At 42.3% G+C, this 25,815-nt stretch overlaps 1 protein-coding gene across 2 annotated transcripts in view; it reads left to right on the top strand.

The window, feature by feature from the left end:
• Nucleotides 1–897: 897 nt before the first annotated feature.
• Nucleotides 898–25,815, top strand: part of gucy1a2 (guanylate cyclase 1, soluble, alpha 2) — a 37,379-nt gene continuing 12,461 nt past the window's right edge. For both annotated transcript variants that reach the window (XR_003462603.1, XM_027280564.1), the window contains exons 1-7: nt 898–2,408; nt 9,204–9,265; nt 10,442–10,566; nt 12,083–12,993; nt 22,696–22,908; nt 23,500–23,772; nt 25,531–25,674. Coding sequence is in view for 1 of the 2 variants with exons in the window: in XM_027280564.1 (XP_027136365.1) it covers nt 2,097–2,408; nt 9,204–9,265; nt 10,442–10,566; nt 12,083–12,993; nt 22,696–22,908; nt 23,500–23,772; nt 25,531–25,674 (2,040 nt within the window). In the remaining variant the exon portion in view is untranslated. The remainder of the gene's footprint in view (nt 2,409–9,203; nt 9,266–10,441; nt 10,567–12,082; nt 12,994–22,695; nt 22,909–23,499; nt 23,773–25,530; nt 25,675–25,815) is intronic.

The raw sequence follows: 25,815 nt of genomic DNA, 5'->3' as shown, positions 1-25,815 counted from the left end.
GCTGATGCCATTAACTCATACATTGTAATGCAAAATGGATTGGGCGATGAGCGGTGTGAGCACAGCAAGATCCATGAAGGTTTTGTCAAAACAATCCTGACCCAAAGTCCAAGCTTTCAACCATATCACACACTCTGAATAAATATTATTTACCATACCTCATAATGCATTCACAATATAAACTGACCAACCACTTTATTAGTACAATTCAATGTGATCCAATACAACAACTGCTGCTATAAATTATGCGTTTATGAATCTTATAATGAGATGGGCCATATATAATGTACTTCTGTACAACAACAGCACCCACAAAGACCTCAGTAATAAACATAAAGCTGAATTATTACATATGTCAAAAACTGAAAAATGTTAAGCTTCATAAAAGTAGAATCTATCTATCTATCTATCTATCTATCTATCTATCTATCTATCATAATATTTCATTTTTGATTGTACATGTATACTGTAAATCCTGTGCATACTGCCGTATTAACATACATATATTTATACTAATAACTTCATTTACACTGTGCCATATTGCCACACGGATGTCTTTTAGCTTGTATATATTTTTAGATTTGTATATTTTTATCTTATATTTTTTTAACATATTTTACTTATATTTTATATTTCATGTTTATACTGTTTGGGATAATAAAAAAAAAATGTCAATACTCTGTATGTCCTGTACATATAGCAGCATTGACAATAAAGTTGACTTGACTTGACTATCTATCTATCTATCTATCTATCTATCTATCTATCTATCTATCTATCTATCTATCTATCTATCTATCTATCTATCTTCTGATTGGTTGGGCTTTATTGTCCAACTAAAACGCAGAACAGCGCGCTACTTCACAGCGCGAGCTCGGCGGATCGCTTTGATCTGCACAGCACCGGTGCGTGCTGCTGTTGGCTCACCGCGCGCGCTCACTCACTCACTCAATCTATCTCTCTCTCTCTCGCGCGCGCACCTTCAGCCACCCTCTCTCTCGCGCTCTTCTTCACTCGCGCTCCGAGCGATGACCAAAAAGACACAACGAGACAAACCAAAGGGAGGTGACGGCGAGGACGGGATATAAGTGAAGGATGGACGAATGATGAGAGGACCGTTAGTTGGCTGGCAGACAGACAGGAGAACCGCTGTCGCAGAGGACCAGGAGAAGGAGGAGGAGGAGGAGGAGGAGGAGGAGAAGGGACGGAGGAGAGAGAAGAAGAAGAAGAAGAAAAAGAAGAAGGAGAAGAAGCCGTCACATCTGCCGTGACTTTGGGGATTTCTCTCCGGCGAAAGTGGGGAGGGAAAAAAAAGAAAAAAGGGGGGAGACGCCACATTCTTTCGGATGCTAAAACCCACCGTGTGTGTGTGTGTGTGTGTGTGAGAGAGGGATGATTAACATGTGTGGGAATTACCGTGATGGACAGACATGTCGGTTGTGGCCGCCGTTTGTCATTTTTCGGTTTTGCAGTTTCGTCAGTTAAGGTAACGGCTGCTTTTTTTTTTTTTCAAAAAACAGCGAGCCGTTTGAAAGCTAACGGCTAAAAATTCAAAAAAACAAACAAAAACAATTTAACACTGTTACGAGCTCTTCTTTATTTTTATATATATTTAATTTGAAGCATCCTTTTTTTTTTTTTAAAGAGAGTGTTTGGCCTCCCTGGGAGCAAGGTGGATTTGTTTCGGGGGGGTTAAAAGGAGGACGTTTTTTTTACCCCACCACCACCATCACCTCCTCCTCCCCCTTACATAAATGTTTGCGTGCCGTTAGTGCTCTCGTTCTCGGTCGACCCCCCCCTTTCCCTCTGAAAACACACACACACACACACACACACACACACACACACACACACCTTATATGCATACATAATCACACAGACAGACCTTACCCCCTCCCTGACCCACCCATCCCTCCTCAACACCACCAACCCCCCCACCACAATCTGATGACTCCCCGGCGTAGAGGTGGACGTGGTACGGGTACTGTAGCATCATCATCCTCCTCAACACTACCACTGTCATCATCACCACCACCACCACCATCCTCCTCCTCTTCCTCTTCTTCCTCGCCACCACCACCACAACTACCACTACCATGTCCTCGTCGTCGCGCAAGATCTCCTCCGAGTCGTTTAGCAGCTCGGTGGGCTCGGACTGCGGGCTCGAAAGCCCCGGGGGAGACGGAGGGGACGGCGGCCTGGAGACGGCGGAGGAGAGCCGAGGTTGCCCCTTCTCCTCCTTCCCGTCCTCCCACAGAGCGGTGCTATGGAACGGACGCAGCCCCGCCGAGAGGTCGGCGTGCCCGGCGGGCGAGGAGCATCAAGGACCCCACAAGCGGGTCACCAGGAGGAGACGGGTGAACCTGGACTCGCTGGGGGAGAGCCTGAGGCGACTGACCTCACCCATGGTAGGCCTTCAAGACATGTTTAAATATTCCAATAGAAAGTTGTAGTGCTGTATTTATTAAATGTTATAGACGGGTAGCAACTGTCAAATCTGTTTTTCACACTGTGTAAAATTAGAGCTGGGCTACTATTGACCAAATCAGTGACAGCTGGTCTTCAGAAGATGATTTCTTTCTGAGAAAACAGTCAATATGATGACAGCCAGAGGCGTTTAATCCATTCAACACAGCTGTCTCCAAAGTTCAGGAGCAACACAGATCTTTAAGACCAGGAAAGCACCATCTATAACTGTCCAACTGTCTTTTCTCAGATCATGCTGTGATGTGTGCTAGTGCTGTCTATGAAAAAAAAAGAAAAAAGCCTCTTTTCATCCTCACTTCTGATGGCCTGAATCATCTGGCAGATTATATAATAAATGTAATGTTGTGAGGGACAGAGAGAGAGAGAGAGAGAACCATGCTCTGTCTGTGTACATGTAATGATGTGAGGAGTGTGACGAACCAGCTTGTTTCTGTGTGTGTCTCGGTCGTATTACAGGGTGTAATGTAATAAAGCAGTTATTAGAACCGAGCCCAATTGTGATGGATGGCGTGTGATTAGGACATTTGTGATTGCACAGTCTTTTGTGACGGTACATCGGTTTGGGATTTGATTGCGTCTCCTGTAATGTGTGCCCCCCCCCCTGTTGTGTAGTTAGTGACAATAAAATGAAGAGAAGTGCGGAGAAAACAGAAACGCCTTTTAACTTTCACATGGATCATCTTAAAGGGAGCTACAGAGTTCAATACCAGTTAGTAAAAAAAGTGGAAAACTGCAACGTTTCATACTGTGTTCTGATTTCATGAAGAAGTTGATCGCTTGTCACAGAGGTCAGATAACACGTCCTCGAAGGTCTAAGTACAAACTTCAAAATGTGAGTTTGTATTAAGGCTGACTTCAAATTCAAAAAGGTGATGGTAATGTTATTTTTCAGACATGACGTCATGTGACTGCTTCACACCAGAGAGAGATGTGACAGAGGTTAAAGATCTGACCTAGTTTAGTCAAAACCTCTTTCTGGCCAGAGCAGAGAGTTCCTGCCAACATCTAAACAGGCTAGGATTCAGTCCAATGTGGAACATTTTGTCTCTTGAAGCAAAGATAAAAACTCTCTATCAAGTGAAAAAAAGCCCAGCAGTGATACACATAGACATACGCTGGAGTTTTGTTTGTATTTAAAGGCAATCTATTCTGTTTTTCTTTAGTTTCACGATGTTGATATTAGTGTCAAATAATGAGGACTGTTGTGAACATTCCCAACGTGATTTTTCTACTTAACGTAACGAGCTGATCTTTAATTGGCCATCCGCTCCAGGCACTGCACGGCTCAACATGCTAGCTCGGGGACGCGCCCATTCACCTGCTCAGTCGTAGTTATTCAACCACTTTGCTCAGGACTACTTCTCAAGTTTTTATGTGTCTAAACATAAAGTGCTTTTGAGGTCATGAAGGAAAGCTGCGTCAGTCGATATTTGTGCCTGGTAAGATTGTCGCTGTGTCAGATTTGGTGATTATGATTAGGTAAGTCATCAATTCTTGCTGTATCGTACCAAGAGACATATCAGACTACATGTTGCTCCCCAACCAATCATCCCTTGCAAGGAACCGAATTCTGGGAACAACAATAAAAACAAACAAACTCTGGTGGCATGTATCATACTGGACTGGCTGTCGTGGGTACGGAAAAAAGCCTAAAAAAAGAAATAAAAGGCCTCTATGTCAGACTCATCCATCATTCCTCTTTCGTTTTGCTACTGAAGTTGGCATATGCAGCCAGACAGAGCTGGAAATAAACAGAATAGATCCCATTTGAAAGTCAGTCTCTGGCTTGATAACCAAAACAAGAGCTGAAAGTGGCCAAAACACATTGAGCTGCATATTATGGCGTTGATTCTCAGTGACAGCAGTCCTAGCAAACAGCTTACATTACTGGTTGAATGCTGATATGAAACATATTGCTTTATTCACTTCTAATGTGTAGTCTTGTTTAAAGAAAAGCTACAGCTATGATCAGTGAGATGAAAATCAAGTCAACATCGAGTGCTCCATCACCCCAACAGTCACATCTACATAGTATCACCATTGATAGCATTGATAATTGTCATTGTCATCATTGTTTTATCTCTTGTCATTGGGTCTAATATCGGAACTTTGAGCTCCACTCGGTCCCACGTCTGTTTCTGTTTGTTCCCACAAAGAGCACTGCCCTGTTGTCATCAGACTGCAGGAGGTCGTGGGAATGGGTTTCCCCAAATTGCAAATGCTCAGAGTATGCGGAGCCATTCCTGGGAGAAATAGATGTTGCAGAGTAATCTATATCAGAGTGCAGTGATTGTCAGGCTCTTTTTTTTTTTTTGCTGCCCAGGCACAACCTCGCAAAATAATAATGCAATTCAACAGCACAGCTAAAAATCTGAAGTTGGTGTTATATTGGAGAGCGCCACTGAGAGCCAACTTCAGCTCTCAGCTGCAGCTCTTACTGGCCCTGATCTTTAATAGATCTGAAAAAAAATAGGGCAGAGGGAACACTTAAAGACAGGTTTGTATAACACTCGATGAGGGTGATATCCAGCATTTTATGTGTGGGCAACGTGCTTCTACTGTGTGGCTGCCTGTAAGTGCAATTACAAGCATCCACTGGGCATCAATGAAGCCTTTTTTTTTTTAATCTAAGTGTCTAAGGGTCATTGTGCTTTGGTCACAGGGACACAGGCAGGGTTTGTGTGTGTGTGTGTGTGTGTGTGTGTGTGTGTGTGTGTGTGTGTGTGTGTGTGTGTGTGTGTTATACTGGACAGTGGTGGAGCGGCTTAAAGTTTCTTAATATTAATCAAAATGTCACACAACACAAACCAGTGTTTATTATCTTTTTTGTTCTCTCGCACGCACACACACACACACACACACACACACACACACACACACAGTGGCTGCGTGCAGGGGCAGTGTCTGTTGTTGACAGCAATGGACCGTGACAGAGAGAACAGAGCATGCTCTCTGTGGTTGTCTTCACCCTGACCACCCTGACCCAGAAGCACAACAACACACATGCGCACACACACACACACACACACACACACACACACACACATTTACATGTGTGCAAACATTAATTTTCTCTCTCTCTCTCTCTCTGTCTCTCGCTCAGTTTCGTGTATACACATAAAAGGTGACCATTAGCTTAGCGACCCATGACACTGATCAAAAGGCCGTGAGTGAGTGTTGGCCACAAATATGAAAAGTGTGCGCATGTGCATGTGTCTATCCTAAATCTATCAGGAACCAGTTTTAGTAAGAAGCAGATCTAGAGCAGAAATTTCTCCACACACACAAAAAAAAAAAATCAGAAACGATAACATAAACTATCAAGAATGATTGTAGCTACACACAGTAGTGGCGATATAAAGTTTCTCTATTAGGTGCACATAATGATTCAGTCATTTCAATATTCACAAGTTGTTGTGGTTATGTGGTGCGCGCTGCAACGATTCGGCTTCTGGGGTGCTCGGATGTGCTTTAAAAATATCGATTTTGGAAACCGAGAAGCTGCCATGACTACGCAGCAGTATATTGAATGCAGTTAGAGCTGCAGCAGAATTTACAGCTGTACACGACTAATGGGCTCGTCGGTAACCACAGCTCAAGGTTGTCGTCCATCTACTGAAAGACTTACGACTTGCATGTTTTGCTTCTCACCTTTGCTTACCTTTTAAGATGCGAAATGTACGCTGCAAACATGTGTGTTAAGATGGTGATATTGTTTGAGGCGCATCTACAATCTCTTTTCTCTGGGTTTTCTTTTTCCGACGGGATTCTGTAAAAACATATCAGACAAACGCAGACTAGTCTCTGACAAACATGCTCACCAAGTTAAAGAAAGCTTTGTTTTACCCTCCATGTGGGCGTTCCTATATCATGCGAGAACTACGAACTGATATCAAAAATACGTCATTGTTTTTTTATCAAGTGACGAGAATTTACTTAAATAATTAAACTGGAATTAACGCTTCTCTGAAGATACACTTAATCGTCTCTGTGTGCCACCACGGAGAAGGGTTTTATGGATAACTGTAAGCTTGTCGAGGAATTGATATGCAAATCTCCAAAAAATCACAACTTTGTGCATCAGAGAAGTTGATTGGTTGATTCAACTCCTGTTTGTATCCAAGCAACCCCCAGCGTGAAGCATAATTCCAGCTTTATAGCGACAAATAGCATGCCAAAATGTTTAAGTCAGAAATCAAATATTCACTCCTGCCTTGTCGGGCTGCAGCACACCGCTGACACTGCAGTGCTTCATAGTCACTTCTGCGCTCAGATATCTGATATAAAGCAGATTGCCACAGAATTGTTTTCTTTTGTACCTGCTTTATTACTTGCCTCCTTCCAATCAGAGAGTCCTGGTGCGTCTCATGCTGGGGTTTATCTGGCAGGGTCTCATCTGGTGCATGAGTTTCTATTATCTTAAGTAGCGGTGGCAGCTTTCCAACTGTGCTGAAGCACCAGTACCCACTGCTCTGTGACCACAGACCACACCAGTTCACACTAATGGAAATTTGGAGGGAAGAAGAAGAAGAAGATGCAATAAAAGGAGACAAGGATGGAGCTGGTTCACTGCAAACTGCTGTATGCGAGTGTGTTTGTGTTGGAGGGAATCAGTCACACACACACACACACACACAGACACACACAGGAAAGGCATGTTCACATACAGTAGAGAAGAGATGTGATTGAAGCTCACAGGGAAAAGAAAGCAATGCAGAGCAACAGAGCAAGAGGAATGGAGTGAAGTATTGGTGAGATTCTGTTGCCCTCCCAAGGTAAAGAAACAGAGCAAACAGAAGAGACAGAGTGGTTTGGGTAAAGAAGACAGGGAACTAGAGAAAGAGAAGGGTCGGATAAAGGAGGAGAGACTGTGTGTGTGTGTGTGTGTGTGTTTTAAAAGAGATAAAAAGTTGAAACCCTCAAACTTTCATTTTGACTGAACATTTTTACTCTTCTAATCCTTCTATCCTGTCTGCACACTGTCTACACTGCCAGGATGTTCACCGTGTATTAATAAATACACGTAGTCTACTGGCTGTTAGCCATATCCTACCATCTAAGCACATGTGTGCGCGTCTGCGTGCGAGCGCGAGTGAGATTAATGTGCGCTGGGGGGTATCGAATTGTCTCTACAGTAAACATGTCAGCTATTGCAACAATGCAGACTAATGATGATGTATGTGTACAGTATGTTTGCACATGTGTGTGGCTTGATAACAGTTCAGCGCCTGTGTGTTTGGTCATTTTGTCGAATCTTGTGTACACACACTGTAACGTGAACGCACTGTGGTAAATGAGTAGCTGAATGGAGGACGCAGTGAGAGGTCGTCATGAGAAAACATTTCCGTTCGACTCGCATGCACACACACACACACACATATGTGCTGTAGACATTCACACAAGCATGTAAGTGTGGTATTGAGAGTGGATGAGGAATAAAATCTGGTGTTTTTTTTCACACAAGAGTGTGATAAATGGCCTAATTTGGATTTTTGTGGCTCCATAGTTGTCCCTGAGGTTTTCACTTTTGCATCAGCAGACGTTTCGTCTCAAGTTGATCTGACAGTATACTCAGTTCTTAGTGTTGTTGAGGATATCAATACAAAGAAGTCACCATTGAGAAGAGATGCTCCAAACATTTGTGATACTCTGTCCAGTTGGTCAGCTTCAAAAGATACCTAACTCTTATTTATCCTGATTGTGAAATAACTATATTCGCCCTTTAAAACGCCTGCTGACAGACACACATGGAGGTTTGTTCTCTGACCGCACACACACACCCTCTCTCTCATGTTTTTTCTTTTACAACCCCACAGTCTTGACCTCTCTAATTGCATCTTTGTCTCTTTACATAGAAACACACACACACACACGCACACACTCCTAAATGTCCGGATTGGGCGGAGGTCTCAGAGTGATCTCTCTAGCTGGCACACTGTGTTCTAGTATTGTCACTGCAGTGTTGCATTTGAGCCCTATCACAGATAATCTCATTGGACCCGCCTTCTTGAGCTTAGGCTGTCAGTGATGCACACACACACACACACACACACACACACACACACATGCACAGACAATCCAGGAGTGTATTATGGTCCATGCTTAATATTTATCTTTAAAAACTTTTATTTACCTTATTTACCTTCAAAGGAAAGACTACATATCTTTTTTATTAGTACAAGAATTCCTTTTTAATGTAAAATGAATTATTATATTATTCAATAGTAGTTTTGTCATCCAAATAAATTTTTTTTTCACTCAAAATAATACCATGTGCAGAAATGGTTAATATTACACATTCATTCATTCATTCAGTCTGTTGGCTTACAGATAGACCTTTTTTGACTTGTCATAGCAGGAAAAGCACAGACGTTACTAAAAACTGTAACGGTGGCTCTGCTCTTTTCAAGTGTCCCAGTGAGCTGCGACAGAGACCTTAAAATGCACCAGACGAAGCCCCTGAAACTAAATCAACTAAATGGATTTCAGCCACCATCAGTCTCGTTTGCACCTGTGCTTTTCTTGCTGTGACATGTCAAAATGTCTCCTGTGAAAAAAGGCCTTAGATATGAGCGTGTCTTGTTTGCAAGAAGTCTCCAAGTGAGGGCTGTTGCTCAGATGGTCCAGGTGTGCATAAAGTGATGTTTAATAAAATGCATAAATGCACATACACAAACACATACATGCTTGTCTGATACTTTCACTTCTTCTCGCAGACACAGACTGTTCAGGAGGCTCTACGGCGAACACTACAATTCTACAGACAACAAGAGATCAGGTAAGACTGTCTCCCCTCCTCTTGCTGGTTCTGTTTTTGACTCCCATTCTCGCGTGCTGTCTACCTGCCTTGTCTTAATGTCCCTATTTTATCTCCTTTGCCTATATTTTGACTGTCACACATGCACATATACTCACCTGTTCACTCTCTCTCTGTGAGCCTTTGATTGTCTTGGCTTACCCTCATCCTTCCTGCCTCCCTTGTCTTTTTCGGTTACACACACATAGGCACAGAAACAGACAGACAGATACACCGATTCACCTCCTACCTCTCTCTCACTGTCTCTCCCTGTCAAAACAGTAAGACTCAGTCCAGAGGATTCAGCCAGGCACAAAACATGCTCACATTGTCCATGAAGCACGTACTGCATACAGATGTAGACACTGGATTGGGACCTCTTTGGATTTATTTTTTCTTTGGTGATTTTCTCATCAATTCTCCTTCAAACCATGGCCGTACTTTTTGTTACTAAGTTTGATTCATGTCACTTTAAGAAAGTCAAATATTGACTCACATTAATCTTTTCTGTGGTGATTGTCTCTTTGGGGAGGTGATGGAGTGACGTTGGATGATTATTAGCATTCCCAGAAGTAAAACTTCACAGCAGCTCTGTGTGTTTTTAGGCATATACAGTACCACTATGAACATTTTATGATATGACTTTGTTGGCCAATGATATTATAATAAACTCAATGATTTTTAACCTAAAAAAATGAAATCATCCTGAAAGTAAGTTGGATTTTTTTTCCGGTTGGGCTGTACGTACATCTAATCCTGGTGTAAAGTTTAGAAATGAAGCCTGACAAAATAAATCCCTCATCACTATTATTAAGGTGACCCTGAGCACAATTATCTGTCTTTCCGTTTTGTAGCTACGTCAGTGACAGACAGCCTGCACAAGCTAATGAGTGATATGTGAGGTCACCCAAATACAAAAGATACAATTTTAATTAAAGATTTTTTGGTAGCGCCTCATCAAAAACACACAAAAGAGAGAAATAGAAAGAAAAATATCCACATTACATCTTAAGGGGGGTGAGATTTATCCTGGTATTAGCTTATTAGTGCGTTAGTAGTGCTTACTTTTTGCTCTCATTGTTAATCATGGCTTTCCCTGTGTGTGTGTGTGTGTGTGTGTGTGTGTGTGTGTGTGTGTTTGGTTTGCGTCTTTGACAGGTGTCAAGAAGTTGGCAGTGAGGAGCGGCAAAGAGAAAAGAGAGAGGATAAGTGCCCATTTGTAGAAAACTCTGGTTCAGAGGAAGATGTCCTACAAATCCTTCAGTACATGGCCACCATACTGGGTAGGTATGAGAAGCAAAGTGAGAGGTGTGAGAGGTGTGTGTGTGTGTGTTATTGTGAGGAAGGGGCTTATGGGATATGTATTATTATGATGTTGTGTTTAGGATCGATTGTACTGTCCTGAATTATTTTTATTACTCGTAAGTTCTGCTTCACTCTTTTTCCTGCTATGTCATTCAGTGTCACTATTGTTTGTGTATGTGTGTTGTGGACACCACCCAGAGGCTACACCTCTAATGTTGACACTTAGAATGAACAATGAAAATACAGTATCATAGCCTAGGTACAGACACAAATATACTATTTACGCATGCAAAAAACATACACACACATTGTATGACTCACTCTCGAGGCTAACATTGTCTCTATGGCCTAACATGAAAAAACACACATAAACACACGGTGTCCCGATGAGTCACTCGGTACAGTTTTGTCCTCCCTCTGTACCATCTAAGATCTCCTCCTGCCTCTTTCTACAGTCTTCTGCCCCCTTCTAGTCTCTGCCCTTCCTTGTGGGTTTTCTATCTCTTTTTCCCGCTCTCAATCTCTCCATTTTTATCCATCCATTTTATGCCATGTGTCACTGTGCTAGCATTATGAACAAGTAGCCCAGACATCCTTCTCTCCAGCTACATCCTCCAGCTCTTCTTGGGGGGGAGATCCCGAGGTGTTCCCTGGCCAGATGGGATATATAATCCCTGCAGCATGTTCTGGATCTGTCTAGGGATCTCCTCCCAGTTGGAAGTGCCTGGAATACATCCACAGGGAGGTGTCCAGGAGGCCTTACTGCCAATGAAGGCGTCAGTGCCCAAACCACTTCAACTGAGTCCTTTCAATTAGAAGGAGCAAAGCTAAGCTAAGCTCCTTCTTGATGCCTAAGTTCTGTCATGTGTTCTGAGCCCATCTATCTGCAATGTTTTCAGTGGATGCAACTCATAACCATAGTTGAATGTTTGAGTTCTTGGTGCGTTGCTTACAGTTTTCTCTTTCTGTAAGTTCTGTGTAGTTGTGCCATTATACTAATTGATGCTTTTCAAATTTTGTTTATTTTCTCGCACAGTTTTCGGATTGTTCTGATTTAGTTCTATTTTACGGCGTCAGGTTTTTATTTATATTAAATGTCAAGTTTAATTTAGCTATAATCCTTTAATCCTATCTTTTCCTCAGTTATTATTCAGTCAGCAGGCATGTGACATGATTATTTTATCTTATCAATATTCATTATTTGGCAAGGCTTTGATGTTTGATTACTTTGAACACTGATTGCCTGTGGTTGATATGCTTCGAATTATTTTTGCAAAATTTTAAATCTTGGCTAAAACATATCATAGAGCAAGAGATAATGTTACTATGAAAGGAAGCTGTGACAGGAAATGATTATACACACTTAAGAGAGTGACGATTTCTGCGTTGAGAAATAATACCGAAACAGTGAACCAAGAACGCTTAATGGCATGTCTCTGATCATTTGTGTCTATCCTCAGAAGACATATTGTGTTCTGCATCTCTCCTTCACAGGAGTACCGTTCTGTGAGCTGCGGGAGCATTTCGGAGAGGAGTTCTTTGGCCTCTGCTTTGAAGAAAACGAACGAGTGCTTCGGGCAGTAGGTGGCAACCTCCAGGACTTCTTCAATGGCTTTGACGCCATTTTGGAACACATTCGCACCTCCACGGGGCGCCGCGCCTCATCTGAGAGCCCCTCCTTCCAGTGCAAGGATCCCCACGAAGAGGAGAAAGGGAGAAGAAAAGTGGACAAAGTTGGAGAGCGAGGAGAAATCGATGGAAGAGGGAAGGTGTTGCTTCTTCATTGTTTCAACCCTGCCCCTTTTGTTGGATTGGTCATGCCAGGGTTGATCCGAGCTGTCGCCAGGCGGATCTTTCATTCAGAGGTCGAGGTGGAAGAGGTGCCACCTCTAACTCCCCTATTGCCCAACGAAGATACAGAACACACAGACGGCGACTCCACAACGCCGACCCCGACTGCGTCCCCCAATGCCTCGCCCTCCTCATCCCCGTCCCCTCCGTCTCCTTTCTCAACCGCTGTCCCCACAGTCTGCTTGTCCTTCCAAATCCAGGAGACACGTCCTCCTTCCCTCTCCTCCTTCCCAAACGCTGCTTCGGCGAGCACTAAACGGCCCCCCCTCTCACTCTCCACCAACCCCAGTGATCTGCGCATCGGCCTGGCCACGTTTTGCCGCGCCTTTCCATTTCACCTCGTCCTGGGGCCTCGCATGGAGCTACTGCAGCTCGGGGAAGGACTGAGGAGACAGGCTCGCATTGAGCCTCACCGGAGCCTCTCGTTCAGGGACTGTTTTGAGATTGTCTCACCTAAGATGGAGCCTTCGTTCCAGGGCATCCTCCTGAGGCTTGCATCCCCATTCACCATCCGCACAAGGCCTGACACCACGCAGACCGGCACCAAGGAGAAGGTAAAGATATCATACATAACAGATGACTCTGAAACCGTGCTGTTATTATTGCTATTTGAGTGAACGTGGTCTTGGTGGTTTATTTAAACCGACTCAGCTATTTCATTTTCAATCACTTGATCACTTGTCTGGCAGACAGTTCCATGTTCATGCAAACATTTAGCACATGTGTTAACTGCTAATTTGGGTCATAACTGTACTGAAATGTGTCCAAGAAGGCCACAAATGTCCCAAATGAATGCAAACACACAGCTTTCCAGAATGTTCTCTCCAGCAGGATGTATGTCAAGACACAGAGTGCAGTGTTTGAGTTTGGTATGATCGAATACATCACTTTTACAATCCTCAGTTTGAGTTTGAATATTGATGGCACTTTACTGAATAACATCCTAACACATGTTGTACCACGCCCGCACGCCTGTGATGCTTTTGCACGGAAGGAATGAGGTGTGAATTGGTCCCAGTTTGCCAGAACTAATGAATCAATCCCAGTTGTATGCTATATCCAGTTCTTTATTGATCGGATGGTCTCCGCAGGCTGTCGGTGTCAGTACCAAACACCCTGATGCTAAACAGAACTGACAGCGAGGCGATTGATCAGTGCAGCCACAGTGATGTGCGGGTTTGTGTGTGTCTGCGTATGTTTGAGTACGGGTGGGTGAGTTAAGGACGTCTTACACTAAAAAAAACAGGAGTATATTTGCATTTAAAAAGTACCGGCACATAATGTGTAGCCTTTGATCTACCACAGAGGTAAACTAGTTTTTGATATTTTGTTTTGGTTACAAATTTGTACCAATTCATCCTGAACCCAAAGAGTCAAGATGTGAATAAACAGCACCACACTTCTGCAGCCTGAGGTGTATGCTGTGGTTAACGGTAAAGAAACCTGATACGTGCAGATTATGTCAAATAATAATTTTGTTTGCTGCAAGACGATTGGGGTGTACTGCTGCTTCATTTGAATTCATGTCGTATCAGTGCTGTAGAGACGGAGTGTAATACATCTTGTATAAATCTAGATATTGTATTTGTGCGTGTACTGTGAGGGTTGGGTGTAAGGGCTGCTGCCCTTAATTATGATTTAGGGCTGCAACTAATGATTATTTAGTTGTTTTGTTCATAAATATCAGAACATAGTGAAAAAAGATCTGTTTTAATGTCCCACAGCCCAAGATAATGTCTTCAGATGTATTGTTTTATTCAACCAACAGCCCAAAATATTCACTTCATTACTATGGATTACAACAAAAAGCATCAAACTGTTATTTGATCATTAAAATAGTTGGCAATTCATTTTCTGTTTAGAGATTATTCAACACAGTTGCAGCTATCCTATTATTATATTTTAGTGACTTTAAAAAAAAAAAAAAAAAAGGTAATTGCCCACGCATGGTTCTTTTGTTCTTTGGAACTTTGGGAAAGTTTCACCACAGTAGTGAATCATTCATATGGACTCATCTCGTGAAAGGTTGTTTGCACTGCAGTGTGCGAGGATAGTGCTTGAGGGTTTGTGTACACAGAGCTCTATTTGGGTGATTCTGATCTTGCTTTGGCCAAATAAACCAATCCCAGGGTTTCAGTGCATTATGCTGAACGGATGACGACAGAACACGAAGCTATAGGCTCGTCGATCCTCCATACATACATGCAGATGCACATAATAACAACACCACAACAATACTCACGTTGCACATACCCTCAGGGATAGCAGCAGGATTCCCCTCTTCACAGTTAGACCTCGAGTACCACTACAGTACGTCTCCTCTCTAGCTTTCATCTACTCTCTGTCAGTGTCACTCATAAATTCTCTATCATCCTCTCTCCCTCATTGCTGCTTACCAATTTCTCTTTTTTTTTCCTTCTTCACAAAGTGTGTGCCTGTTTCTCCTCTCACACATTCCCAGCTTTTTCCATTTTCTTCCTCTTACGCAGTCAGACAGCAGATTGATTCAGAAAAAAGGTTTAAAGATGTCAAAAAACGAGAAAGCAATAACAGTTGCTCAAAAGTGCTTTCTCTTTCATGAGTTTCTCCTGTTTCTTGCCTTTTTTCCATTTCACCTTGTGTGACTGGCCGGATTACATTTTATGGTACTTGCACATGCGCTTCACTCACATATACTGTATGTATTTGTGACTTTTACATTAATTATAGGACAGCATCCCAGTCTATGTCAAACATTTTTTAAATAATCAGTTCTCTAGGATTTCCAAGGATCGCTGTAAATGTAGTTGTAGTTTTAGTGTAAGCCTTCACATTTCAGTGAGATGAACGTACATGAATAAACATTTTATTGCTTTTAGATCTATCCATTAATCACATTGTATATTGCTGTTGCCTCGCTGGTCAAAATAGTATGTTTTTACGGATGTGAACACATCAGAACTGTAGTGTTCTTTTAAAATAAACCATTTATAGTTTTTGAGTTTCATCCCGTTTATATGCGAGTAAGTTGGACTGGATGTAAATTATTGTATGAGTGTATTTCTACCATACCACTGGTCAAAAAGCACACACATGCTGGTTTCGCTGCCTTTTCTATTCCCTTTTGTGTGTCACCGGTGTTCAGAACCTTGCACTTCTAAAGTTTAAGTTAGACACTGCCTCCAAGCTACAAACTCCATCAACTCGACACTTGAAAGATTTGTGGTGCAGTATGTATTTGTTTTTTTTCTTTATTTTTGCCGTATGAATCTTGTGTCATCTGGGCAGAGTGGCAGAACAAAGAGAAAGAGAAGGATGGGCTGACATTTTCACCAGAAAGGGCAGCGAGAGAAGGCGACAGGCCAAGGTAAAGAGGCCACAAAAGAGCACTCCCCTGCACTGCACTGTGAGAGGGTGTGAGTGGCCTGTAGTGTGTTTTCAGTTTGACTTCTTTTCTCTCTACACCCAGGGACATAGGCTGTTCAAGAGAAACCCAAAGACCTACCGAAAAGGTCAGGTTACATCTCTCTGAGCACTGTGGGCATCGCACAGGGGAGTGTGCACAGGGTGCACTGTCAAAAGCTCTCCTCTAACCGGGGCATCATCTTGTTCATCATGTTTCATAAATGCACTCATACCAAAAATGAGTAACCACGATACTATACCAGACAAAGTATCACGGTTCCGGGTATTATCGCGATACTGCTGCTTTTTTAAATTATTATTATTTTTATGAAATGCAATATATTTGTACAAGTTATAAATACTTATTAATTACTTATGATGTTGTTTGGTGCATGATAAACATAATACTGGTGAAGTAAGAATCAGACTGAAACAAGTTTGAAACAACGAGTTTGGTTTTTTGAGCAAAATTAGTGGAGCCACTGACGACAACGCGGCGGCAGACTCGCTGCTCGGGCCCGGGGGTTCTGCCATGGTGAGTGTGTTGTCTCGTGTTTGTGACTGTAAGCCGTGCACGCATCTGGGCGAGACAGAACTTTAGCTTGTTGTTTGTTTTTGAAGTGAATTTCTATCGAAGCAGAGCGGTCTTCATGGAGTTCGCTCTTGCCGCACGAACAACCAATCAGCTAAGAGACGGGCGGACCCAGCGTGCGGAACCAGCCTATCATATCCCCGGACGTTACCAGTAACAAGCAAACAGCAAATCATTCAGCAGCTGTGTAGTTCGGTTGCAGTAGTTGCCATGTTGGTTTGTTTACAAGGGAGTAGCATGTAGTGAGAAGCCGGGAGGAGCGTAGAGGCGGCCGCTATGTAGCGGAAACTGGCACCGGTAGTATAGTAATCCATGGTAGTACTGTCGTGTAGAATTTCTAGTATAGTAGGAACTGTTATGATTTGGCACCACTGGGTACCGTGCGTTGCCTGACACAGAACTAAACCATGTCCAGAAATCAGCGTAAACTTGTACAGCATACACTCAGACATAACACATTCATGAAGAGTTATAAAGTCTGTGTAAAGGCAATTCTGAGATTTCTTTTAAAATACATTAAATATGTTGGAAAATAGTTGCTGAAAACATGTGAGAAGACTTTAAACTATCTATTACTGAAATGTGGAGTTAGAGGTTAAAACAGTTTTTCACCAGTTTTCAGTCCAGTATTTTGTGGGCGGTCCTAAAGGGTGGCTCGATGACACGCTGAAGCCACCCTAGCAGAAATATAGAGATTAATTCATCTCGCACTCTTTCAAAGTTAGTCATGTCATTTTCTGAACTCATCTGACACGTTTCAGTCGCTTTAATATCGCCCCCACAGCCCTGAAGCTGATAATACTGCTCAGTTTTTTTGACACCTAATTTTATAAAGCTGCCGATATTTTTAAGCATTTAAAAATGGCTGGGTGGTTCATAACACTTTCTTCTTTGGTCAGAGAAACTCAGAACACATATTTATTCTTCTCTGTGTTTACACAGACTTTAAGATGACACAAATGTTTATACTGTTTGTTAGTGCCAGGCTGTGGATGTAAAAGTACTTGGATTTTTCTTTTTCTTAAAAATAACAGTATGAACAAGACAAACAATCATGAATCACAACACCTACTTCCACAGCAAAAACAGCCAACAGACTCTTTGGGTCATAGAGTCAACATTTCCAGTTAGGATTAGTCAGTGCTTTTTTATGGTCCTGTAAGTCTAGTGAACAATGTGTGTGGATGTTAGCTATCAGAACAAAGATATAGAAAGAACTAGGCCAGCAGTTGTCTTCAGCTGGTTTTGTTGTTGACATGTTGATAAAGAGATTGAAGATTTGTGAAGTTCGAGGAACCAGCAGGGTATTCAAATCTGCAAAGTCATACTTATTATTTAACAAAAGCTACTGTATTGTATTTGTTGGGGTTGCGTGCATTTGCGTGCGTGTGTGCACCTGCGTGAGTACAAATCGAATCTTGACATTAGCACCACCTTTGATCTGTTTCTAGATAAATCACTGCCGTGATGGTCTGTTTGTTCAGCGGGGAGAGCTTTGAAAATCACTGCCCTCTCTGTCTGTCCACTCTTGATACATTTACAAAACAGGGTGAATGAAAAGACAAACGAGGAGGAAAAAGCATAGAGACAAGGAGTAATGAAAACATTTTTAGTCTGGTTGTTGCTGTTGTGATTGTTGGCTTGATACAGTAATAACTGGGATGTTACTAATTTTGGTAAAATCACGCATGTCGTTTCTCTGTTGTGGCTTTTTCAAAATGATTGGCCTGAGAGTTCTGCTACAATACATTCAGTTATTAAAAATACATAATAAAAGGCAGTATGGACAATATTTATACTCTTAGCTTTGCTTAGTTTTAAGGTTTCTTTCTTTCTCTGAAACTAAATAGAAGCAACACTGAGCATTTCAGGTGAATTCCCTGGAGCCCGGTAAAGAGTGTAAATAAAGTGTGTGTGTGTGTGTGTGTGTGTGTGTGTGTGTGTGTCCTTGCTGCTGCAGTCATGAAACTGACTTGGTGAGACTCGCCTGTGTGTTCAAGAGCAGTGTCAGCTTTGTGGCGGCACACTGCCCCACTGAAAATCGCGTCTTCATATTTAGGGAGGAAAATAATCAAAACATGTTTATGATGGTAGATGTGTCATTTTAAAAGCCTTGTTTTCTTCACTTTGTTGCATTTGGGTAATTTGGGATGTGATGGACGCTTTACTTTGCCCTAAAACTGGAGGAAAACAGAAAGAAATGCTTCGTGGAGAAAATGTTGAATTCTCTCTCCATCAATGGACTTAAAAAGTAAATATCAAGCTTCATAAGCAGATTTCTGCAGTGTACGGAAACGTATGCACCAAAGCCTTCTGATGCAAGCTCTGCTTTACATAAAGCTTACTGTTTTTTTGTTTTTTATATACTGAATGGATTTCTAATTTTTCATTTTGATTACATTTTTAATCTGGTGCAGACTGATTGTGTTGTTGTATTCTAACAGACAATCCTATCAACTGGTCACCTGCACCCAGTTGGATTTAAACATTGTCAGTGTTATTTATTTTTTTGCATTGCTTGCAGAGATCCTGCCAATAAGTCATATCAACCTCTGATTCAAGTGTAAAATGAATTTACCTCGCAGGTGTGATTTAAAAAAAAAAAAGAAAGTGACAGCATTTTAAAGCTTCTGCTTTGTAATGTAGCGTTTATCAAGGCGACATGCTGTGTGCGAGTCTGTGCATCTGTGGTTGTGCGAGTGGGATGTAAGAGTACTGCACAATATAGCCAGGTTCTGACAAGATAAGAGCAGTGCAGCGTGTGTGTGTGTGTGTGTGTGTGTGTGTGTGTGTGTGTGTGTGAAGGAGAGAGAGAGGCTGACTCATTGACTCTTTGGTGCTCGGTGCTTGTTCATGCAAATGACAGTCTGTTGACATGCCAGAGTCTGCTCACAAAAGGCAATCCATTAGCTATCTGTTCCATCTCCTGCTACCCTTCTCTCCATTTTTCTATCTCGTACCTGGTTTCTGTTTTTCAAGTCCAGTGCGCCTATCGTTCTCCCCATGCTCCCTCTCTCTCTCTCTCTCTCTCCCTCTCTCTCTCTCTCTCTCTCTCTCTCTGCCTCGATTTCCACCTCTGGTCCTTTCAGCTGTTTTTTTCCCTCTCCTTCCCCTCCCTTCTTTCTTTTTGATCTACCTTCAGCTCCAGCGATAGCCACCTGAATCTGTATATTCTGACATTCCTAATATTGAAAAATGTGAACATTGCAGCGTATGCGTCTCAGGTCTTACAGTTATAAGGCATAACAACATTTACATAGACTTGTGCAGTATGATACAAACCTCAGTCATACATAAACACAAAATCCACAAATTCAGCAATCAATAATACTTTGGTTTGATCAGAATACAAATTTAGTGTAATTTCATAAAGTTAGGCATCGGACTTCTGACAGATCAAAGAATTGTTAGGTTGGTTGTTGATGTAGCTACATACATATACCTACATCTGTCTTAATAATACTAGAGTACATTACTAGTGAAGAGAATTTAAAACCAGTGTTTTTAACCAGAAATATAATTACTTAATGACATGGTTTTCTTTTAACTACACAAGCCCTCCATACAAGCTGTTTTCCTGCCCCCAATACAAGTTTCCTGAGGTGACAATGCAGTGACCTTGAACACGGACTCGGTGTAAATGTGTAACAACCTGCCACGAAGAAGAATCGCTACTGCACATACTGGACAAGGACACAACATACAGACACCTCACTGTTTGCTGTGTTCTTATCTGCTTTTCTAGAAGCGCATTTGTCATGACTTGTCTGCTTTGCTTCTGCCTCCTAAAAGTTGTGTCTGACTTTAAATGTGTAGGCAGATAGAGCCCCCCCCACACACACACCCACCCCTTCTGTTGCCTCCTTTGCCTTCCACTATGCTCATTTTTGCCCTTCCTTCCTCCCTCGTTCACTCACCTCCTCTGTCTCTGCGCTGTGATGACAGAGATGCAGACAGAAGGAGAGAGGGGAGTGCTGAGTTAAACAGAGACGCACAACTAGGCCAACACAACTGCCTCCAGGGATGTGTGTATGTGTGTCCATGCATGTTTGTATCTGTGCATCGGTCGGTGTGTGTGTGTGTGTGTGTGTACAAGTTTGTGATGGAGTAAGACAGAAAATGAGAGAGTGACACACACATAAAAACAGACACAGACACTGGTATAATTATACACCTACTGTACACAATTTAAGAAGCCACCACAATAGTTGTTAGGTGGAAATCTTAACATCGGCTGTGTAACAAGAACATTCAGACATTAACAACAGACGTCTTGCAGTGCTCGCGAAAGGTTATGCAAGATGGCTCGACGAAGTCGCAAGTTACAAGCACACAGGGAAACCTACCTTTGAGGCATTGCGGTGCACACAAGAAACTGAAAAAGTCAGCTTTATCTTGTAAGGCAGACCTGATGATGCATAAAAAGTCAGCTTTATCTTGTAAGGCAGACCTGATGATGCATTGTTTTAGCCAGTGCTTGTCAAATTGCAGTGCACCGAGCAATTTTTGTTGTTGTGAACAGCACGTTGCGAGACCGTTGCTGCACAGCCCGCATTGCTACGCATAGTGTTTGTAGCAAGCTGACGTTCATAACCTCAAACTGTGGCAGTTTGATTCCACATTTGTTTATCTGTGTCAGATACACACAGCGAATGTGCAAAATATCAGGGGCGTCCTGCTGATACTGAGTTGCAACCTGTTTTCCACATCTCATTTGTCTCCGTGCATGAATAATCTTTTCAAAACAATTTTTCCCTCCGCCATTTTCTCCTTTTGTAATTGATATGGATTTATTAGAGTCATTAGAGTCGACAACTTGGATCTTATTTTCACAGCTATAATTCCTATCGTTATAATAACACTGTATTCACCAAGTTAATTGGTATGTATGTGTTTATTCATATGTGTGTGTGTCCTAAGTCTGTCAATCAACTCTGAATCACACCATGTTGTGTTTCAGGGGATGGGTGAGTCTTGAACTCGGACCCTGTGGGTTAGAGGCTGCATATGTGCATATATATATATTTGCATGTGTGTTCATATGTATGTATGTCAGTGTTTCTGAGAAACAGACAGTCAGTATGTGTGTCTCCCTGTTGGATGAATTTTATGTGTGTGTGTGTGTAGATGTAGACTGTATGTATTATGCAGACCAAGGAGAGCCTTGTGCTATAAATAAAACAGGGCTGCAGTGTGCTCACTGGCGGAATAATCTATCTGACACTATGGAGAAAGAGAGAGAGAGAGAGAGAGAGAAGTAATGAAAGAGAGAGAAAAGAGCATAGAGAGGGAGAGAGAGAGAGGCAGGAATGAAAGACAGAAGAAGATGGCGAGAGAAGCGAAAAAAGAAACTAAAGAAATGAAGGAACAGGAGCGAGGACTGAGCGGGATAAGACAGAAATCGTGTCGAGGGAGAAGGAGGAGAGGGGTTTATCCACAGGGCCTCTAGCAGAGGTAGTTAGCACAATGAAACAGCTGAGAGTCATATTGAAAAGGGCAGCGATGTCTTTCTCCAACATGTCCTTGGGTAATTGTCACCCATGTCCGTTTCGCTCTCTCTTCCAGCGAGCGCGCCCTCCTCACACCTATCTGTGTTACGGACATTCAGCATTCAACATATTCTGTCCCGTGTAAGCGCTCGTGAGCAAAATGTCGGGAAACTATTGAAGCTGATTTTTATTCATATCACGAAAGTACCGTCGGCAGTAATACTGCGGTTGTTTGTGGATTTGCAGCCCTGATGGTGTTTATTCAAACTTGCCACACCTTCTCACAGAAACATGTGTATTTAGCAAATCATTTGAACCCACTCAGATACGTAATCTTCAAATGCATTACACACATGGTCATACAGTAGATGAAGGATTTGTCATTTCAGGACGGTGACATTATGACGATGATGACAGGATTGTCTCCAGCTAGGTCATGAGTTTATCCAGATTTTACAGGCTCTTTCCATACAGGTCAGCATGCATTATACATTAGACCTGGTTTCGCTAAATGGAATTGAAAATAATCTGTGTGTACGTGTATACATGCACATATGCATGTGTACACGTGCAGCACAGAAAGCTTCTGTCCATTATGTTAATTATTTGTATGGTATGCAGTAGAGACGCAGTTACATATATGATCTTAGCCCTGCTCTATATTCTGAACGCTTCATGAGAATCATGTTGAGCTGGTACATTATACAACAATATTCTGAAAATTGAGTTTTCTTTCCACTTTCTTTCTTAACTCACCATTGCTTCTGTTTCAATCTCCTCTTCTCTGCCAGGTCATGGAGTTGAAGGGTCAGATGATCCATGTGCCCGAGTCCTACTCCCTGATGTTCCTGGGCTCGCCACGTGTCGATAAGTTGGAAGAGCTGATGGGCAGGGGCCTCCACTTGTCAGATATCCCCATCCACGATGCCACACGAGATGTTATCCTGGTGGGGGAGCAGGCCAAAGCCCAAGATGGCCTGAAAAAGAGAATGGACAAACTTAAGGTAGATTGATGGGTTTGTTTGTACTGAACAGAGCAGGACAACATACACAATACACAGAAATATTCAGTGTAGTTGGTAGAGTGCGAAACAACTCACTGAAGCAAACATGTGATGCACTACATCAGCTGTACTGGCTGGTTAAATCTCAACGTTACCTATTTAAATCCATACTGACTGAGAGAGCGTGGCTCCTGGGACTTGCTCTTATAATTTGCTTTCAGAGTTCCTTTGAGCAAGTCACTGAGTCTTGACCTAATCCTGTGCATCTGCTCACTGCATCCCTCTCTCACTGCATCCTACTCCCCCAGGCCACTATTATAAATAGCTAAAGCTTAGTTGACTTGCCCCCTAGAATAATGGTATAGCACTGTATCAGACAGATTTCGCATTAAGAAGCTCGCCCACAGACACAAATAAGCATATGCAGATACAGACAATCAAAAATAAAATCAAATTAATATATGAATACATTTACATGCACCAGCAGTTTTAATTTGGTGCAGTACTCCCACTCGGCGTCGTTGTCATCAGTGCCTTCATCAAAGCAAAAACAAAACCTCTTAACCTTCTCTCTCTTCCCCTCTCATCCAGGCCACTTTAGAGCGGACTCACCAGGCACTGGAGGAGGAAAAGAGGAGAACCGTGGATCTCCTATATTCAATATTTCCAGGTGATGTGGCACAGAAATTGTGGCAGGGTCAGCCTGTGCCCGCTCGCAAATTTGACGACGTCACCATGCTGTTCTCGGACATCGTGGGTTTTACTGCTGTGTGCGCCCAGTGCACACCTATGCAGGTCATCTCCATGCTGAACGAGCTTTACACACGCTTCGACTACCAGTGTGGCATTCTGGACGTTTATAAGGTCAGTAGACAGAAAGATGCACGCATCTTCTTCATGTGACGAGGGGGAAGAGGGACATCAGTTAAAGGACTGCTCAAAATGTAGATGTTTTATTGCTTTATGTGCAGACTGTGCAGAAGGAGGTTGTCATAAATATATTTTTCAGGTAGCGATGGAAGTGTTACCAGTGGTGTTAGATCAGCTAAATCTTTAGGATGTGTGTGTGTGTGTGTGTGTGTGCGCTGATGCCATGTGTCACTGTGCTTGTGTTGTGGAAAAAGTAACTGATTAATGGCCAGTCAGTGAGAGCTTAACAAAGATGTGTCAATATTGTCCATGTAACAGTGTGGCCTTGAGCCTAGTTACAGTCTTCACTGTAGTCTGCTGTCTTTCCCTCTTTTCAGATCAGTATTTCTTTTTCTCATTTTTACTCTACCTGTGCTTCTCACCATCATCATCTTTACCTCTGTCCCCGTGACAACAACACTTGCCACTTTCCCCATTAGAAACGTGTGTTTTCCTCTGTGATATCTCTTGGGAATGTCATGTCTCCAAAGCCTGGAGAAAGAGGGATGAAGCAATACAGAGAGGAGGGCAGAAAGATGGAGCGACTATAAGAGGGTTTATGTGTATAGCAGTTGAAGAGTGAGTGTGTTTGTAAAAGAGAAGGCAAGAACAGGAGGACATGGTGAGGAGATTGAGGCAGCCATATGTTGCCATTGTCATGGTTACTGTCGAAATGATTTAGCCCGTGGCAGGCCTAAATGAGAGCAGTTCGTCTCCTAGTTTTCGTTTCCCACTCCTTTTTCTCCTCTTGTGCTATCTATTTTTTTATTTCCTTCTTTATAACCACTGTGTTAACTGTCAGGACACTGAACTCACTCCTTCAACTGGAAATACGACAACACATCACTTAAAGTGGCACTGTTTGTTTGCTCTGTTCAAAAACAAGCTAATTTTTTATTTAAATTTGGGAATTATTAAATTTTTTATTTTTTTTAAAGGTAGACTTGCTACTACTGAAATAAACCCAAACAGGGACTAGGATTACACAATTTACTATCATTCTATTAACATAGAGCTTTTTGAGATTAAAACCTAAAAAAGCTAAAAAGCTGTGTTAACATGAATGCAGCTATGCACCGTAACAGATCATTTATCATCTCAGCTGATAGAGATGGCACTGGATTGTTCCAAGCATCCTTACCTACCAACCCATTAACCCATCCATGCAGACTAGCTCTCTGATGATGCCCTGTCACTAGTAGATATCAGTTGTACAATATGTCAGTAGGTAGTGTTTAATTTGGTTCATAGTTCCTTACAAATAAAATAAATTGAACCTTCTTTACATGTCTTTTATAAAAAATCAGAGTCTTAAAACTTTTAATAAGATTTAAACTTTTGTGGTTATGAGTTTTATCACAATACATGGTGGCATTTCAGTGAACTTCAGCATGGGTGCATGTGTTCTTACTGCTTGGGGTTTTTTTTGGCTTCTCAGACTGGGTCAGAGGAAGTGCAGGTCCTGTAAGTGGCTTTACTGAGATCCTCTCCAAATTCTCACCAACTCTTGTTGTGAAAGATGCATGCCAAGAGAGAAGCAGATACTGTAGTTCTTATATTATAAAAGGAACCAAGAAGTGCTTTTAATTTCCACTACTCCGCGGAGATGCTATGAGTTATTGAATGGCCACTTAGTTTCACACATCAGCATCTACTCACAGCCACACTTATTCATTTCAGTTTCGGGCTTCTCCTCCTCCATTTCTCATACAGATTGAGACAATAGGTGATGCCTACTGTGTGGCAGGAGGACTTCACAAGAAGGTCGATAGTCATGCAAAGCCAATCGCACACATGGCCCTGAAGATGATGGAACTTTCCGAGGAAGTGCTGACACCTGACGGGAAACCTATCAAGGTGAGTTTTTGTTCATCCCCCACCATGCTGGTGTCTGCGATGATTTTAGGGTGTTTAAGGGAATCAGCCCTCAATGTAACAGTTTCTTCTGATGCTGCAATGTAATGTATGGACGGTGTCAACAGCAAATATTGAGCACTT

Source organism: Larimichthys crocea, chromosome VII, assembly GCF_000972845.2.
Source record: "Larimichthys crocea isolate SSNF chromosome VII, L_crocea_2.0, whole genome shotgun sequence".
Lineage (NCBI taxonomy): Eukaryota > Metazoa > Chordata > Actinopteri > Sciaenidae > Larimichthys > Larimichthys crocea.
Note: the sequence above shows the minus strand (reverse complement) of the source record. Positions and strands in the feature narration are given on the sequence as shown.